The sequence below is a fragment of the Carassius gibelio genome, chromosome B18 (assembly GCF_023724105.1).
Source record: "Carassius gibelio isolate Cgi1373 ecotype wild population from Czech Republic chromosome B18, carGib1.2-hapl.c, whole genome shotgun sequence".
NCBI classification, from domain to species: Eukaryota; Metazoa; Chordata; class Actinopteri; order Cypriniformes; family Cyprinidae; genus Carassius; species Carassius gibelio.
In genome coordinates, this window is record NC_068413.1 from 9,662,066 (window position 1) to 9,679,219 (window position 17,154).

Consider the following 17,154-nt stretch of genomic DNA (forward strand, 5'->3'; position numbering starts at 1 on the left):
CAGTATTTACAGAGTCGTCCACTAATTGAGTTTTAATGTCAGTGACTGCTCCCCAGGACACATCTTGATAGAGGTATATGGGCCTTTAAAGGGCAGCCTCATCTGCGGTTCAACTGCCACCAACCACAACATGCCCTTCTTAAACCTCATCGTCCCTGAGGAGAAGCTGCCATCATGATATGAGAGAAGAAAAACCAGCCCCCCTCATCTAATTCAGCTAAAAGGCTGCTAGAAAGCCTCCTCAGCTGACCACCATAACCAGCCTTTGTCCCGGTGGTTAAATGATTAATAGAGTCGGCATGGCAGCCTTGTTTACAGCATGTGAAGGAAGGTTTCCACTGCATAATGCCAAACACTAAGTGTTGACAGTCCACTCCCTGAGTGTCTACATAATACATAACATCAGCCAAACACGGGAAAACAGCAACAGCCTGAGCGCCGGAGACGACTGCACTGACATGACCTGACAGGCCGTGAAGCTCAAGGACATCTGCTTTACACGTCAGATCCAACGCAGATCAAGTCAACAGGCCATGATGAAAATCATCTTCCATTTTACCTGCATCTGTGGTGTCGGCTGAAATGGGAGAGGAATAATTAAGGGCAAACTGAATATTTAAATCACATTAATGAGAAAATGACCATGGAGTACACAGGCCGATTACATATACGCATGGAATAAACATGAAGAAATCTGCATCTGTAATGGTTCGGTGTGGTGGGGAAACGCAGTGAGAACCTCATTAGACAGTTTGCCTTACTCCAAATTATTTTAAGTCCATTTCTCCTGCGGCAAGCGATAGACTCGCAGAGGACAGAAAAAGACTCTTTGCAGGAATTAATCATCCAAATAGCAGATAAACCATGCAATCATTTATTTTGCAAAGCCAAGCTGACTAATTAGCGTGAATTCAAGCAGGCAGTTCTCCAGGATTTTCTCACCAGCATGTTTTTTCATTCTTTATTGTGTATTCTGCAGGTTAAGCACTTAAATATAGAATTACATTCACTTTGCTAAAAGAACTTCCTGTCTTATAAACGAGCCAAATTACTACTGTTGCATTCTGGTTAGCTCTCCCCTGGCATGATCCAATTTGTTTTATCATAGAAATGCATTTGCTCAAGGACTTTCTTTCTCTCTCTTTCTCTCTCTTTAAGTAAACACAAAATCTTTTTACATTCTATTTTGATTGGTTTGTGCACATTATTGGTAACAAATGTATTTGTCTTTGCAATCAACCCTGTTTACTATCTAATTTCTATTGTGATTCATTTGTGAACATTGTTGCAAGCAACTTTTGCCAATGTTTGCCATCTTTAATCAAAATATAATAACATGCTCCTTTTTTAATACTTATAAAAAAGAAAAAATTCCAAAGCATTGACAAAAAGTTTCGTACATTAACTTGCTCTTCTGATGAAATGATTTTTCTTCTCCTGGCTAAAAAGTTATTTCTGCCTTGTTGTACGATAATGCAGTTTTGGAGCATTTTTATCTCTTTTTTTCAGGTTTAAACAGTGGAACTCCATCCCATTCATTATTAAAATACTTTTTACAGTGAGAAATCTGTCAGACCAAATAAACTATCAACAAGGTTCAATTTGAAACATTCTGAGTTTTAAAGAGTCTCAATACAGTTATTTTATATTTATTAATTCAATTTTATAGTTTTTATTTTATTTTATTTCCATGACTGATATCACAGTTGTCTTTATAGTGGCAAAAATTTTATCAGTGTCATTGTAAATGCTCTTTATTTGCCTGCAGCCATCAATTTATCCCACAAATGGAAGTATGTGGTAACAGAGGGCTGCTGGGATAAAGAGAGTTTTTGACTCATCGTGACATGTCAAGTCTGCTTTATTGTCAATTCTTCCATATTTACAGCACAAACATACAGAGCCCCCATTCGACAATCCCCTTCATTGCAAATACATTGTTTCCCAATATATACATTTAAGTGACTGAATCTTAAATTGCTTTTCTAATCTCTTACAACATACATAACTCAACAAGCTCACAAGCTTTCTACAGTGCCAATTCACACCAGAGCATAAGTGAGCAATCTGTGCTTACGTTTGAAATTGCTACATCTTCAAGCAAGGTGCTCTCTGAGTGCTAGTTTTTAAGTCTTGCTCATGTGGCTCTCTTATTCTTTCTCTCACTTGGATCATAATCCTAATGCAGTAATCTAAAGCTCTATCATAGCATAACGTTCTCACTAACTCCAGAGCCATTGCCAGCTGAGCCAAATGATTATACTGTAGTGTGGCTCATCAAACTGCGTATGGTCAAAAAGCAGAGCACTTGATGGTGTGCACAAGTGAGTTTAATGTCTGCTCATTGCTTGGAGCCCTTGACCCTCTCTTGGAGGCGCTCCATGTTAGTCACTCTCTAGTGCCTCCAAATTGAAATAGAGTCAGAGGAGCAGATGAGATATCCACCATCAGGACTTGGCTGAGGAGCTAATAGAGGAGAGAGGGAGGGTTGAGCTTTGCAGAAGTGAGACTGAGATGTGTCACAGAGGACAATTATTGTACAATCCATGGTCAGATAGTTTAATCTTCTGAAATAAACAAGACTATGGGTTTTATTCTCAGCTGAAGAAGAAATCCCAAACACTGAAGATAGCCATAGAAGCAGACTCGCTTACAAAAACATACCCTTGAGTCAGAGCAGAAAAACCTTGGCATAATGTCCACAAGCTTGCCGGGGGAATGAATGGTAGAAATCGAAATTCTTTCAAAATTAAATTCGCAGTTCGGGCCTTGTAAGCAATCTTTTTAATCAAAAGGTAAATCCAGGAAGGAAGCTGAAATATTGGGGAAATATTTAGAAGGAAGTTTGCCTCATTTGAAAAGGAATGTCTGGGCTCCGAACTCTTTAGACATGGTCCTCTTCAGGTACTTCAACAGAATTGCTATCGCTCTGATCCCGTTGACCTTTTATCCTGATACAACACTGCTTCTGCTCAAAGCAGCAAACACTCAGTCATCCTCTAACATCTCAATCCTAACTAAACCCAATAAACCCTAACCTATCAAAAACACAATTACATACATGCAGGATGACTGTAGGATTAAATATTGGAAAGGAAAGTTTGATTAAGGAAATAGCTTAGTTTGCAAGGACCAATGTCCATTTTTAATAACCGTCGACAACCTAAAGAAATAGATGTTAGGCTAAGCATAAAGTCAGCAGTCTAGTTCAACAATCAGTCTTAGTGTGTGAAGTACTGTTGAACTCTGTTGCAAGAAAAAAAACAGCATAGTTTTCTCAGAAATTCAGTTTATTCTGCAACTGAATAACTTTATAAAGACATCTTTGTGCTCATACCTTATGTGGGAGGAGTGAACATTTTCAGGTTATAGGTAATTCTTACTTTGATTCAATATCTTTGAAACTGTATTGAATCTTTAAACAAAAACAGAAGCCTGACACCATCCAAACAAAGAGCTCAACGACTCCAATTCCAACAAAGCAAACACAGTTCTATTTTTTTCTGTGCCAAAGTGGTGAAAATGGCCAAATCAAGCATTTCAACACAGCTTAGTTTTTGGGATCTATTTTAGTCATACGCATGTCATTTGTGGTCAAGTACAAAACAACAACAGGGCATGATTTCAGTAACACACTGTCTGGCACAATTACATCGTGTCTGTGTAAATTGAGGATCTGAATGCATTTCAGTGACACCAAGTTAGATTTGATGCATTTAACAGTTTTACATTTTAATCAAATTATCGACTTAATTTAATCTACTTTAATCATGATTCTTTTAGACTGGATTTTATAATAATGACAGATGTTGTCACGCATTAAGGCAGAGGCGACTAAATGATATTTTGCAAGCAGAGTTACAAGCTAATAACACTTGTAAAACTTTATTTTAGGGTCTCCTAACTACTTATAAGGATGCATATTACTAGAATATTAGCCATTCATTAGTACTAAAAAAAACACAAATAAATGCCTTATTCTACATCCCTAATCCTGCCCAATACCTAAACTTAACTACCTTACTAACTATTAACAAGCAGCGAGTAAGGAATTTATTGAGAGAGAAGTCAGTTAATAGTGAATGTGTTGCCTGTTCTAAAGTGTCACCATAACACTCATGTATTTAATCAAATATTCATTCATTGACATTCAGAAGTAATTTTAATATTTTCTTGCACTTACATGGGACCCTGTAGGTCAGAGTACAGTTAACTTTTCAGTATGCAACTCAAATTGAGCAACTTGTGTATTAAATAATTTCAATGCACACAGACAGATGTCTTTGGTTCTTTTAATTGTGATGATTTTGGCTCACATTTAACAAAAACCCACCAATTCACTATCTCAACAAATTAGAATATGGTGACATGCCAATCAGCTAATCAACTCAAAACACCTGGAAAGGTTTCCTGCGCCTTCAAAATGGTCTCTCAGTTTGGTTCACTAGGCTACACAATCATGGGGAAGACTGCTGAACTGACATTGACACCCTTCACAAGGAGGATAAGCCACAAACATTCATTGCCAAAGAAGCTGGCTGTTCACAGAGTGCTGTATCCAAGCATGTTAACAGAGAGTTGAGTGGAAGGAAAAAGTGTGGAAGAAAAAGATGTACAACCAACCGAGAGAACCGCAGCTTTATGAGGACTGTCAAGCAAAATTATTTCAAGAATTTGAGTGAACTTCACAAGGAATGGACTGAGGCTGGAGTCAAAGCATCAAGAGCCACCACACACAGACGTTTGAAGGAATTTGCTGAACCACAGACAACGTCAGGGGCATCTTACCTGGACTAAGGAGAAGAAGAACTGGACTGCTGCCCAGTGGTCCAAAGTCCTCTTTTCAGATGAGAGCAAGTTTTGAATTTCATTTAGAAACCAAGGTCCTAGAGTCTGGAGGAAGGGTGGAGAAGCTCATAGCTCAAATTGCTTGAAGTCCAGTGTTACGTTTCCACAGTCTGTGAAGATTTGGGGTGCAATGTCATCTGCTGGTGTTGGTCCACTGCGTTTTTTTTGAAAACCAAAGTCACTGCCCCGTTTACCAAGAAATTTCTTTAAAATCTTCAAAAAGCTGGTCAGCATAAAGAAGCATGATTTCATTTTCCAGCAGGATTTTGCACCTGCCCACACTGCCAAAGGCACCAAAAGTTGGTTAAATGACCATGGTGTTGGTGTGCTTGACTGGCCAGCAAACACGAGTTTCACAATTTTGATTACATTAACTTTTCCAATACATTCTATAATTTATTGAGATGCACCTGTGTAGGGGACAACTAAACATGACATTTGCAACACATCCCATATATATATTATATATTTCCATTAAATATTCTCACATATGTGTGTGCTCTTGTTTTTGTGACATATCAGGACACAAATTTGCATGATGACATAAGTACGACACCGGTATTACAAGTAGAGGGTGACTTATGAGAACATAACCCATGTCCCATAACCCATGCTTATAAACCATACAGAATGAGTTTGTTTTTGGGAAAGTAAAAATGCACAAAGTTTCCTGTGAGGGTTAGGTGTAGGGCCATAGAATATACAGTTTATACAGTATAAAAACCATTACACCTATGGGATGTCCCCACTTTTCACAAATACAAACATACTGTATGAATGTGTGTTAAACGGAAATACCATTTAAAGAAAAAAAAAACATTGCTAAAGCTAATTTCTTGGCCAATATTTCTTTGCATGAGAGTCACTTTTTAATTAGTGTGAAATATCTCTTCAGAAATTAAGTCACATTTAACATAATCTGACAATTACAGCTCAATGACAAAACACTCCATTCTGATATCTTCCTTTATTTTTCACGGTTTACGTCACACGTCTCATACTTCTTAAAGTATCCATGGTCTACATGAAACAATATGACCCATGGCTATCTTGGTGTAAGAATTAAAACACCCGACTTCTATGGTTTAAGCACTGCTGCCATCTACTGCTTCCTTATAGAACCACACAAGTGCATGGAGAACCACATTTACAACTGAACAAAAAGTAAAAATGTGAAATAATGAGAAAAATAACCCACTATATGAAACAAGTATATCAAATGCTGTTTATTAACAGTTTTGGCTGCAGCAGTGTCATACAAGTGGAATTACATGGAAAGAGTGCTTTTCCACGGTGCTGCATACTAAAGTCATGAAAATGACTTACTAAAGGATTTTTAAAGAAACATCAGCAAATGCTTCGATTGTCCCAACTGTCCAAATTCAAGGGAGTACACAATCAATATACATATATAGACAAATACCTAATGTGCTTGAGAGACAGTTAGAAAAAAAAAAAAGTGTAACACTTGTTTTGAAACCCACACTTACACCAAATGTGAATTTTACATGGCAACCCCCAAATGCAGTACAAAAACAGCCTTGGTGAACTTGGTGTAGTCTTCTATAAAGAGTTTTTTCATAAAAGCATTTAAAAAAAAAAAAAAAAGTTAAATATTATAAAGTGAATTTGCTATTGCACACAGTGATGAGGCTTCGAGAGGAAAGAACTCTGCTGTGATGGCAATACTAGAGCAGTCTCAAGGCTTTCTGCGTCTATAAAACAAAATAGAGGCAATTTTTAAGCTGTTTTCACCAGTGCGACTACAAACAAGTGAAACTGTATTCAAATAAAGAGCTTACTTTTGATATCCGTGATGCTGGTACCCAGGTCCCAGGTTTGAGCCAGCCCTCATCTCCACTGCCACAGAGCACTAGAGAATAAAGAAGAGAGGTGTTAGGAAACCTATTCATATTTAAAATACACAAGTGTATGCACATAATTTTAAAATTTTATTTTGAACATGGATTGGATCCATTTAACATTCAGCAGGCCTACATAAATTCAACAGAACAAAGATACATAAATATGTATTTTTAAAATGGTAGATTCAACAGTTCTCAGGTATAGAAATAAACACAATTTAAAATAAGACTTCAATTAAATGCATATCCCTTTATTGTAAGAGACTTATGATTAATCTAATTTGTTTTTGTATACATTCTAATTTTTTTCTAAGTTTATATATGTATTTATGTATGAGATCTCCTTTGCTAAGGCAGGACTCTATTTTAACAGGTTTAGTCTACAGAGATATGGGTAATAAAAGCACAGTTCTTCGGATTTAAAGTGTGTAAGATAATGAAGCACCCACCAAAAAGGCATGAGATCTGCATATATTTGTTTAAAGTTAATTGCAATAAGTGTTTTGTGTAGCTCTTATGGTGATTATTTTTTTTAAGTGAAAAAGGACGCAATTAACCTAAAACATCAGTAAAGTTTTGATCATTCAGATGAGGTCCACTACACTTATGGAAGTTACAAAAGTTATTTAGACAAGAATAGTGAGCAATCTTCTGTCTAGTTATTTGATTAGCATTTAAGTGCAGACAGCAGTGCTAGGATTATGTAATAGACATTATACAGCTCAGTGCCTTTACTCAATTAATAAACCATTGACTTATATCAGCATTTTTGCTGATGGTTGAGAGAAAAAAAAAAAAAAAAAAAAAAAAAAGAGCGCCGATATATATCGGTACATCGAATCCCTACATCAAACAGATAAAAAAAAAAAAGTGACAGTAAAAACCATTCACAAAAAAAATAAAATGAATAAATTTAACTTTGTTCCAAGAAGAACAAAGAAAGAAAAAGGGTTCTAACAAAAATTAAAGCACACAACTTTCAATATTTGCATTTTACACTACAATGACTTCTAAAGGATCATATGACATTGAAAACTAGAGTAATGGCTTCTGAAAATCTGGGATTGCAATCACAGGAATATAATTACATTAAAATATTAAAACAGAAAACAAGAATTTTAAATTACAATTCAGTTTCACAATATTACTTTCACTGAATTTGATGAGAGCCAGTTTTTATATATCAAAAAGTCAGCATTTTACCCTTGTCTGTACATCAGTCCAGTCTCCTTCATTAGACTCACTATCTGGGCCAGTCTCTGATGATCGTCTTTTACGGCTGCAATCAAAAAGCACAATACAGAACATTTACTATGAGAGATAGAAATTATACATACTGCCAAATTGGAATTGCGTTGGAGGGCATTACCTGGGCGCAAGAGGGTTTTCCTGCTTGAGTGTTTCGATATCTGTGAACTGAACAGCCTGTCCTCCACCTCTAGTTTTGAACACTTCACCCTGATAGAGAGCAAAAGATCTGAGTTTCAGCCGAAAACCAAAACCCATCAGATTGAACAACATCACTAGAAAAAGCAGCTACCTTTATTAGCTTGGTCTGAATCTCTCCGTCAGATGCAAGTTCCTGGTGCGTCAGAACGTACTTGTCACACTTGGATAGAGCTTTCTCATTGGGAGCATTCACTTTGATGGAATTGGGGATGTTTGGCTGCAGAACTGTATCCAGGTCAACGTTAGTGGTGGGTTTATGATCAACCCACCTCTCCCCACCTGCGGAGTGCGAGCGTCTGTGTAGAGGCCGAATCGGCGGCCCAGTCTATTCAATTAAAACACAAACACAGTAAGACAAACAGAAGGCGGTCCTTAAGCATGCTGAAGCGTTAGTGTGTTAGTCAATCTCTAGAGAAGCACAAACTAAACGTACCAAGCAAGCGGTTAAGAGGAAAGAAAAAAAAGCTGAAGATATGTTCCCATTCAAACAAGCTCAAAGATAAATATGCTTTATTAAAGCTGCAAATGCTGACATTATTCAATTGCTTTTCATACACTTTAGACAAGTTAAATTATATGGAGAAGTAACATGACAATCCAAATTCATTTGTCTAGAAGTGCAAAACAAAGCCATTACATGGTTAAAATAAGCAGCACATAATACCTTTTTACATGTATATACACCATCTGGGAAATAAATGCAGCTGAGAAACAGATCAAAAGGTCTACACGAAGTCTACATTAGTGTCTTGTTGAAGCTCTACCTACAACTACAGCAAGATACTCCACTGACCCAGTGACCCATTTCCTCTAGGTCTACCTCTGCTGGCTGGACAGGCACCTCTCTGGCCCAACACCTGCCTCTTCTCCTGCTAAGACTGTCTGGAAGGCCCTGAGCTCTCTTCCTACAGTCTGGGGGCGACTGGCTACCCTGCCTGCGAGACTGCGGGACACCCTGCTCCCACTCAGAGATGCAGGAGGCCACAGACACACTGCCTGGTCTGAGGAAGTGAGGATCTGGCCTGACCGTCTGAGAGAAGTTATATATGGGCTCCAAGGAGGAGAGGGATGACTGAGAGCCATTGTAGGTAGACTGCAAGCGACATGAGATTAGTACACACATTGTTTGCATGCAACGCACATCAGTACATTAAAAACAGCATTAAAAACAGGTTGGAATCTGATAAAAAAAAGAAAAAAAGTGCACAGGGTAATAATATACACACACACTGCATAGCAGACCGGAGGATTGAGCATTGACAGGAGGTTTGTGGATTAGGTTAGGCATAAATCTCAGGGGCAGGCGGTCTAGAAACGCATGTCAGTTAAACGTACAGGAACAGGTGATGGGGAAGCGGATCTCTTGGCAGGCACTTTGTCCTTTTCTCTGGAGGGCCGCTGTGGCTGTCGGTTCTCCGTCTTTCCCTCAGTCACGATGGCTTTGAGCTGTTTGAGTTTCTCATCCTTCACCCACAGCTTATTCTGCATTTCCAGCTGCTTGGCATTTACCCGCCTCTCCTGTAGAGAACAAACAAAAGCTGCATGTATCACACCACTAACAAATTCAATTCTACACACACCAAAAAAAAAAAAAAAACATTTCTCATATGTCTTGCGGGAAGACACTCACACACTCCTTCTCCCACTTAAGCTTGGAGTCAGTGACAATGCCTTGCATGCGTGCTTCCATGCGTCTCTTATCAGACATTTCCCTTTGCAGCCTCTGTTCTCTGCTCTCCAGTTCGTGCTGTAGAGACCGCTTGTCCTCTTCATAGATGTTGGTAGTTTTCTGTAGAATGTCAATCTGTAACAGAAACATTAGCAGATGCATTAGAAGCCATATTCAGAACTTTTGTTAGTATGACACTTAAAATAGCTGTAATTCCAACCATAAATGATTGTAGCTTAGTTTATGTTGTAAATGCCAGATATAAAGCTAACAGGCAGACATACACTACTGTTCAAATGTTTTCATCTATAAAAGAGACTCTTATGCTCAAGGCTACATTTGATGGAAAATACAAAAAATATAAAAGTTAAATAACTTTACATTTTCTTATTTAAAATATTTAAAAATGAAATGAATAGTTTTTAGCAATCATTAGAAAACTGAGAAATTAAGCAGAAATTGATGTACTGATCTGGTGCTTAAACATTTGTAATATTAATGTTGAAAACAATTGTGTCGTTTAAGATTTGCAGTAACTACTTTTTTACATTTACTTAAAATTTTTAACATGAAAATTGTGCTTAATTCCTTTTTCTTCTTTATCTTGACTCCGTGATGGTGAAAATACCTTGTATTCCAGCATCTTGGATTTCTTTTCCAGACGATCAATCTCATTCTTCTGGTTTTGGAGCGTTTTGTCCTTTTCGCCAAGCTTGCCACGTTGCTCTTGGATAAAGTTCTCCTTGGAGAGCAGGTTGCTGTCCTGCTCTTGAAGCACAGACTTCAGCATGTTGGCTGTAACAGAATCACGTGCAGATATAAAAAAAATGTTTTCCTTAAAAGAGCATTTCAACTGCTCTGAAAAAGTGATGATTTTACCAGTTTTATTGTACTCCTCGATCATCATCTGTCGAATCTTGTGTCTCTTCTCCAGGGCCTCAATGAGTCTGGGCAGTGTAACATCATCATTAGGCCCAGAGATCTCACAGGGAGGAAGTGGTGGGAAGGACTGAAGCAGCTGGTTCAATACTGTTGGAGACTCTGTAACAGAAATCAACAATTGACATTACCAAAAAAAAAAAAAAAAAAAAAAAAAAAAAAAAAGTACGAGACTTTAATATAGAAATCACCTCTGCATGCAAGTAAATTTTTTTGTGAGATATTTAACATGAAAGTTCACACACCTCCATCTAGAGGACCACCACGCTCCTCGAGCCTGCGGGTAAGCTCTTCTTTGAAGGCCTGGTTTCTCTGTCGGCGACCAGCAGCGAAGCCACAGATGGGCCTGTCAACAGGCCGGGCCACTTCAACCTCCTGAGTCATCTCAGCAAAGCGCATCACCAGCTAGATCACAGATGAGAGACCCAAATGTCACAGTGAAAGCAGAATAAATCTGAGGAAGACTCCATCTTTTGACCTGTTATCTTACCAAGGTCTCCTCATAATCATCAGCTTTTGGATTTACACACACAACCATCCTCACTTTGCCTTCTCCATCAAAGTAGTTCTTGAACAGATGGGTCACTTTGGAGTCTCTGTATGGAACCATCTGAGGACAGAAGTCAAGAGTGCCTTTGATGTTTTCTAACCTTTTTAACTAATCACATGGTCAGTTAATGTATCACATACCTTGTTTGTGCCACACATCTGATTCTCCCTTAGCACTTCAATACATGTGCGCAGAGTCATTAAAGATTGATTGATGTTGCCTGTGAGAGAAAGAAACCCATATGGTCTTCATAAAACATAACCCTGGAATCTTGAATGTAATAAAAGTAGTTCTTGGTGCTGCTGCCTGACCTGCTTCACGGAGACGGCTGCCCTCTGCTCGGGTTCTGCTAGTGCGTTCACTGCCAGCCAGATCCACCAGACACAACTGGCTCACATTCACCTGATTCTTATCCTGAAACATTAAAAACATTCAGATTGTAGGGTCAAAATGTCACATTTAAAGGTGTAGTTCTTACATAAATTAAAATTGCCATCAATTACTAACCATTGCAAACACAAAATTTTGTGTTTTAAAAGTAACTTCATATAAAATAATTTAAGCATTTATTTACATATGAGCATTAATGCACAAAGCACAAATATTGCAAAGGCAAGCCAATCTTGTGAATCGCACAAACAGGTTTGAGCTTCTGCAAGAACCAATGATGCTGTTGAAGCATCAGTTTGGGTGGAATGGACTTTAAGTGGAGAGACAAAAACCATTCCAGTTTCATTAGAAATACATTTTAAGCTTCGAGTCTTCTGGAACAAAGGTGACTAGATCATAACATTTTTTGAGGTGAACCATTCCTTTAATATCTCATGATGAATTTAAATCACTTTAAAAATCAAACATGATTTATCCAAATGCTTTATCTGATTTAGTTTTTAAAGACAGACTCTTAGTGTATAAATCTAATGTGACATTTCTGAATCATTTAGTCACTAGGGGGTGCCAAATCCCTATAAACGTCATATATAAAAAAAGTAAAATAATAAACAGCAAGAAAGACCACAAGCACCACCACTACATGTTTTCTTTTTGGCATTAGTATTAAAATCTATTTTTAGCTAGCCAGAATCACTAAAAAATATATACGTTTTTTGGAGGAAAAAAAAATAGTCTTGAAGGCATTAGGATTAGCACTGACCTGAAGCACGTTGTCTCCATCTGCATCCAGAGGTGCTTGTGCCAATTTAATAATAAACACACTGTGAGAGCGGCTGGACTCACAGTTCAGTTGTGTGTTTGCAATCCTGCGCTTTTTCTGACCTGTGTTCAGACAACAAAAGACCTCATACAATAGCTCTGTGTGCTAATTACAAACAAACCCCCTAAAAAAAAAAAAGAAAAAAAAACATTCTAGAGCCGCTTACCTCTCCAGAAGACTTCAAAAGCTTCCTCTGTTGACTTGACCTCAACCTCAGTGCACCCAGCCACATACATGTTGTGATTTTGATCTTCACGCAGTATTTTAGATTGGGGTGGTCTGAAATATGAAACAGTATGATAACACTTCTGTATCTACAGAGTAGGGAAAACAAGTTGTTCAGCCACACTGCAACAAAGCTCAATCTCTGCATGGGCGCCTATAAGCAAGTAAAATAAAAGAACAAGACAGACAGCAAGACAAAACCGGACACAGACACCCTAGAAGCACTTGAAAGCATTAGACAGGATGCATCATACAGCTACACAAAAGGAAGGAATCTTATCAAAAGGCAACAAGTCCGTCTATGAATGGATTTCCCTGGCCACGTACATGAACTCAGTGTGGCTTCTCAGAGGTGTGCCTGCACCATTCCACCTAATGAAAAAAGATACATTCATCTATAAACTAAAGTTCATATATTACTCGGATTAAATATTAATGGAACCAACCCTAAATGATAAACCTAAAACCCAAATTAAATGATATTTGTGAAAGCTGTCAAAGTAAAATTTTAATTGAGAAAACATTTAAGCAAAAAACAAATTGGTACTACTGAAACACCCAACTAAAGCAGAAAATATTTTACACAGACTAATGTTTGAATCAATACGTTTTTTTTGAAAGAAGGCTCTTATGCTGATAAAGGTTGCATTTATTAGATCAAAAACACAGTAAAACAGCCAACTTACTATGTCTGCACGATATTGGGAAAAAATGACCATCGTGTCAATTGATTAATATGCGAGAGAGGGAGAGAGAGCAAGACAGCGCTTGTGTCGTTTGAAGCGCTCTCTGTGCAAATCACATTCGTCAAGGGCCGGGGAGGGGAGCAGCTGGCCCGTACAGTTAATGAATAAGGGATCAACTACGACAGCCTACATCGCACAGCCTGCGATGTACGAATCCATGATACTCACATCGCGATATCAGTGCTTAAACGACACATCGTGCAGCCCTACAACTTACTTTGGTTTTATTGGGTCAATGTGAGTCTCTTCCAAAAGATCATAGATATAGTTGTTGTAAATCTCAATGTAAGAGACAAAGACACTGTAGCTGCTGTCTTCATCCACTCCATCTGCCTTACAAGCCTCCTCTTGGCTGATCATGTCAGCAAACTCAGGGTCAATTCGCCTACAAAACAAGAACAGCATAAAATAAAAACTCATATTTAATTTAAAACATTCACTTTGTAAGCTGAATTACTTGAATTAACCTTGTTGTTGGGGTCTTCGGTACAGTTGTCTGGCTGTCTCGCTTCTGTCGGTCCAAGAGCGCATCCACCTGGTTCTGCACCTCCATGCCATTTTTATCATCAGGCTTGAAAACCTGATGAGGGAAAGATCAAGATAGCTCAAGAATGGAAAATGAAGTTTACATAACAGAATATATTAATCTGATGACTTTGCGTACATATCTCTTGGCCTGGTAGGGGCTGATACTGTTGAAGATCATGTCGAGTGAACGTGGAAGCAGCCCACCTTGACCAGGTGAGCCAGTCATTGTATACGTTTTACCACTGCCAGTGACACCATAGGTGAACAGCAGACCTAGTTTAAAAAGAAACACAGTCAGTTGGGTTGTTTTTAAATAATCAACAAGTGTATAGAAAAGTATATTTACCATTTTTACAGTGAATGAGGTCTTCTACTAGAGGTTTGGCAACATCTTCAAATAATTCCCCTTGTGTCGTTTTAATTCCAAACACTTTTTTGAAGGAATATTGTGTCTAAAAGAAATGATTATAGTTAATTTGAGTACTCCAACAAAGCCCAACTGATTCCAACTATTCTGCACATTTTTTGAATACCTCTTTTCCCAACCACTACCATGTGGAAATAACCATAACTTACTTTATCTGCAAAAAAAATAAATAAATGTTTGTGATGAAAATGAATTATGTTTTTACTCCGTATTTTTGTCTTGTAGATTTAGTTAAGCAAAATGACAATGTCTTGTTTGAGAAATTGTGAGTTTAAGTGAGTTTGATTAAAACAAGAACAAATACCTGCCAACTGGATCAGAGAGAGAAAAAAAAAAAAAAACCCTATTAGTAGATATTTGCTTAAAGGGATACTACACCCAAAAATCTAAGTTATATCATTAATTAAATCACCCTCATGTCGTTCCAAACCCTTAAGACCTGCGCTCATCTATAGAACAGAAATTGAGATTTTTGATGAAATCCGAGAGCTTTCTGACCCGGCATAGACAGCAAATCAGCTGAAATGTTCTCAGACCCAGAAATGTAGTAAGGACGTAGGTAAAACATTCCATGTGAGATGCAAAACTCTTCTCCAAACCACATCTTCCGCCATTATAGAGTACCACTTTACGTAAAAAAACGCAATGTGTTATGGTACTCTCCATAAAAGGTGTCTTTAATAAATAAATAAATATTGAAGTTATTTTTGTTTTCCTAGTGCAGAAAAAGTACTCGTATAGCTTCATAAAATTCTGGTTGAACCACTAATGTCACATGAACAATTTTATCAAAGTCCTTACTGGACTATTATGATGCCAACCCTGAAACAACACACAGAACTACCAAATTTTACCATACATTTGATTGCACCATAATAATTGCTGTTAATGGTGTTTGTCATCTATTTGATTATGTCTTTAATTGATTTTTCCATACATTACTGCCATATGTACATGAACAGTCGCCACTGATAAGCTACTACTAAATATTATAGAAACATTCATTTTCAGTTGCTTTGCAACAATTTGTATCATAAAAAGAATGATAAAAATAAAATGTAATTAAATTAGTCTGCAACAGTTAAGGAGTTAAAAATCTTCGTAAATGCTTTCATTTTCTCAAAATATGCATTTAATAATCACCTCATTTTCCAGCGATTCTCAAACAATTTGTTTCAAGCGGTTTCAGCTTCAAAGATTCAGTTCATGTAAAACCCTCCTTTCAAGGAGCCTTCTCTTTGATCGTTTACATTCACAAAAAGCTATATTACACACTGCATGAACGGCAATATTGGAAGTGGCATAATAAGGGCACGAAGACTTTCAGTTCCAATACCCATTTAAGGCCTAAATTTGTGAAAGGGGAAATGAACACCCAGGTCCACATAAACCCTGCATGAGCGTCAAAAGAACCGTTTTGTTTTCATATCCTAGAACTTGACCTTTCCCAGCAGCGCAAAATGATACAACACCGTTTTGCAAACTGGATTAATCCATTATTTGTAAAGATAAGACTCAAAACTGCAAACACGTCATACTAACCACTGAAAGTCCAACTAATACTCTTAAAATGTATTACATAGAAAAATGCAAATAATACAAAAATCACCACAGAAGAAAAACTCAAACAGGATTGGAGAGGCATGACAAAATAGAAAATCTTGTTTTAAATAATCCTAATTGGCAAAATGAGAGCAGAGAGGCACTCACCTCTTTGAATTCACCATTTCTGTTGGCTTTGAGCCCATCAGGGGCATGTAACTGAATGGTGGTGTTGCTTATAACCTCAATACAGCATTCCTCATCTTCTGCACCCAGTGGCCGCACGCGACAATACACCTGCCATACCAATAAAATTATACACTGGTTAGGATTTTCATTTTCCTAATGTCAACAAAAAAAAGTATTTATACATACTCCAACAGGGTCCTTCTGGTTGTTGGAAGGCTTTTTTGCAGGACGGCGGGGGGTCTTGCCCTTCCTGTTACAAAAGCAAAAGAATAGACACCAAGCAGATAAATTAAGATAATATTAGATAATTCAAGTAAAAACAAACATGCTTATTGTTTAAATAACTAACTATGTTTTAGGAGTTTCAATAGTTGATATTTGGATTGAAACACTGACATTTAGGAAACCAAGCGCTTGGTGCACATCGTTTTTTAATAATAACAAAGTTAAACTACTGAAATAAACAGAGAACTTAAGACATAAAGTGGGATTATGAACTAAGCCTAAGGTACAAACAATGGACGTGAAGTAAACACGATGGGCGAGTAAGTAATGTCTGCTACAACCACTCAAAGACTTTCATATGAAAACAAACTTGCTTATGAGTTAATAAAAGGACGTTTAGTAACTCGTTATCGTTCTTATATATCAACAGGACAAAATAAGCATAAAATACTTACGCTTGCCTAATCATGTTGAGATGTTTTAGTTTAATTCCGCGACACCGTCGCCTTCTTGTCCGTGCACAAATTCCGGAGTACAAACGTTCCCTCCACTGAGTCAGAAACAGATTTTTCAAATGTGACCAATCAGCGAGCTCAGCCGCGCCTTAGATGACCGGATGTCCCGCCCTAAGCTCCGACTGTTGACTATTTCCGGTTGTATCCAAAATTGACACTGCAAAGATTTTCTTCCGACAAGCTACTAATGTCAAGTTTTGTCTAACGGTTAATATATAAAAGTA

General features: G+C 37.6%; 1 protein-coding gene across 2 annotated transcripts; it reads right to left on the reverse strand.

Moving 5' to 3' along the window:
• Window positions 1-6,059: 6,059 nt before the first annotated feature.
• kif23 (kinesin family member 23) lies at window positions 6,060-17,025 on the reverse strand. 2 transcript variants are annotated; one of them, XM_052582900.1, is made up of 23 exons: window positions 16,871-17,025; window positions 16,377-16,440; window positions 16,170-16,298; window positions 14,379-14,484; window positions 14,169-14,305; window positions 13,972-14,084; window positions 13,722-13,889; window positions 12,700-12,812; window positions 12,474-12,595; window positions 11,632-11,734; window positions 11,461-11,540; window positions 11,261-11,380; window positions 11,016-11,175; window positions 10,711-10,872; window positions 10,460-10,626; window positions 9,793-9,966; window positions 9,498-9,680; window positions 8,956-9,255; window positions 8,254-8,487; window positions 8,083-8,171; window positions 7,917-7,992; window positions 6,651-6,721; window positions 6,060-6,563 (listed from the first exon to the last, which is right to left on the reverse strand). In XM_052582900.1, exons 1-23 carry the CDS (start codon window positions 16,882-16,884, stop codon window positions 6,548-6,550), a joined length of 2,901 nt encoding a protein of 966 aa, XP_052438860.1. In that variant the 5' UTR covers window positions 16,885-17,025; the 3' UTR covers window positions 6,060-6,547. The 2 variants fall into 2 exon arrangements, with proteins under 2 accessions (XP_052438860.1, XP_052438859.1); XM_052582899.1 differs by lacking the exon at window positions 8,956-9,255 and having other exon boundaries at window positions 16,871-17,022.
• Window positions 17,026-17,154: the final 129 nt, after the last annotated feature.

Excerpts from the sequence above, each read along its gene's own strand:
- kif23 (XM_052582900.1), bottom strand. Across the intron at positions 14,485-16,169 it reads GAAATGGTGAATTCAAAGAG|ACACAATATTCCTTCAAAAA; the intron begins GTGAGTGCCTCT and ends CATTTCTTTTAG. Across the intron at positions 8,488-8,955 it reads TAGAGGAAATGGGTCACTGG|ACTGGGCCGCCGATTCGGCC; the intron begins GTCAGTGGAGTA and ends TTAATTGAATAG.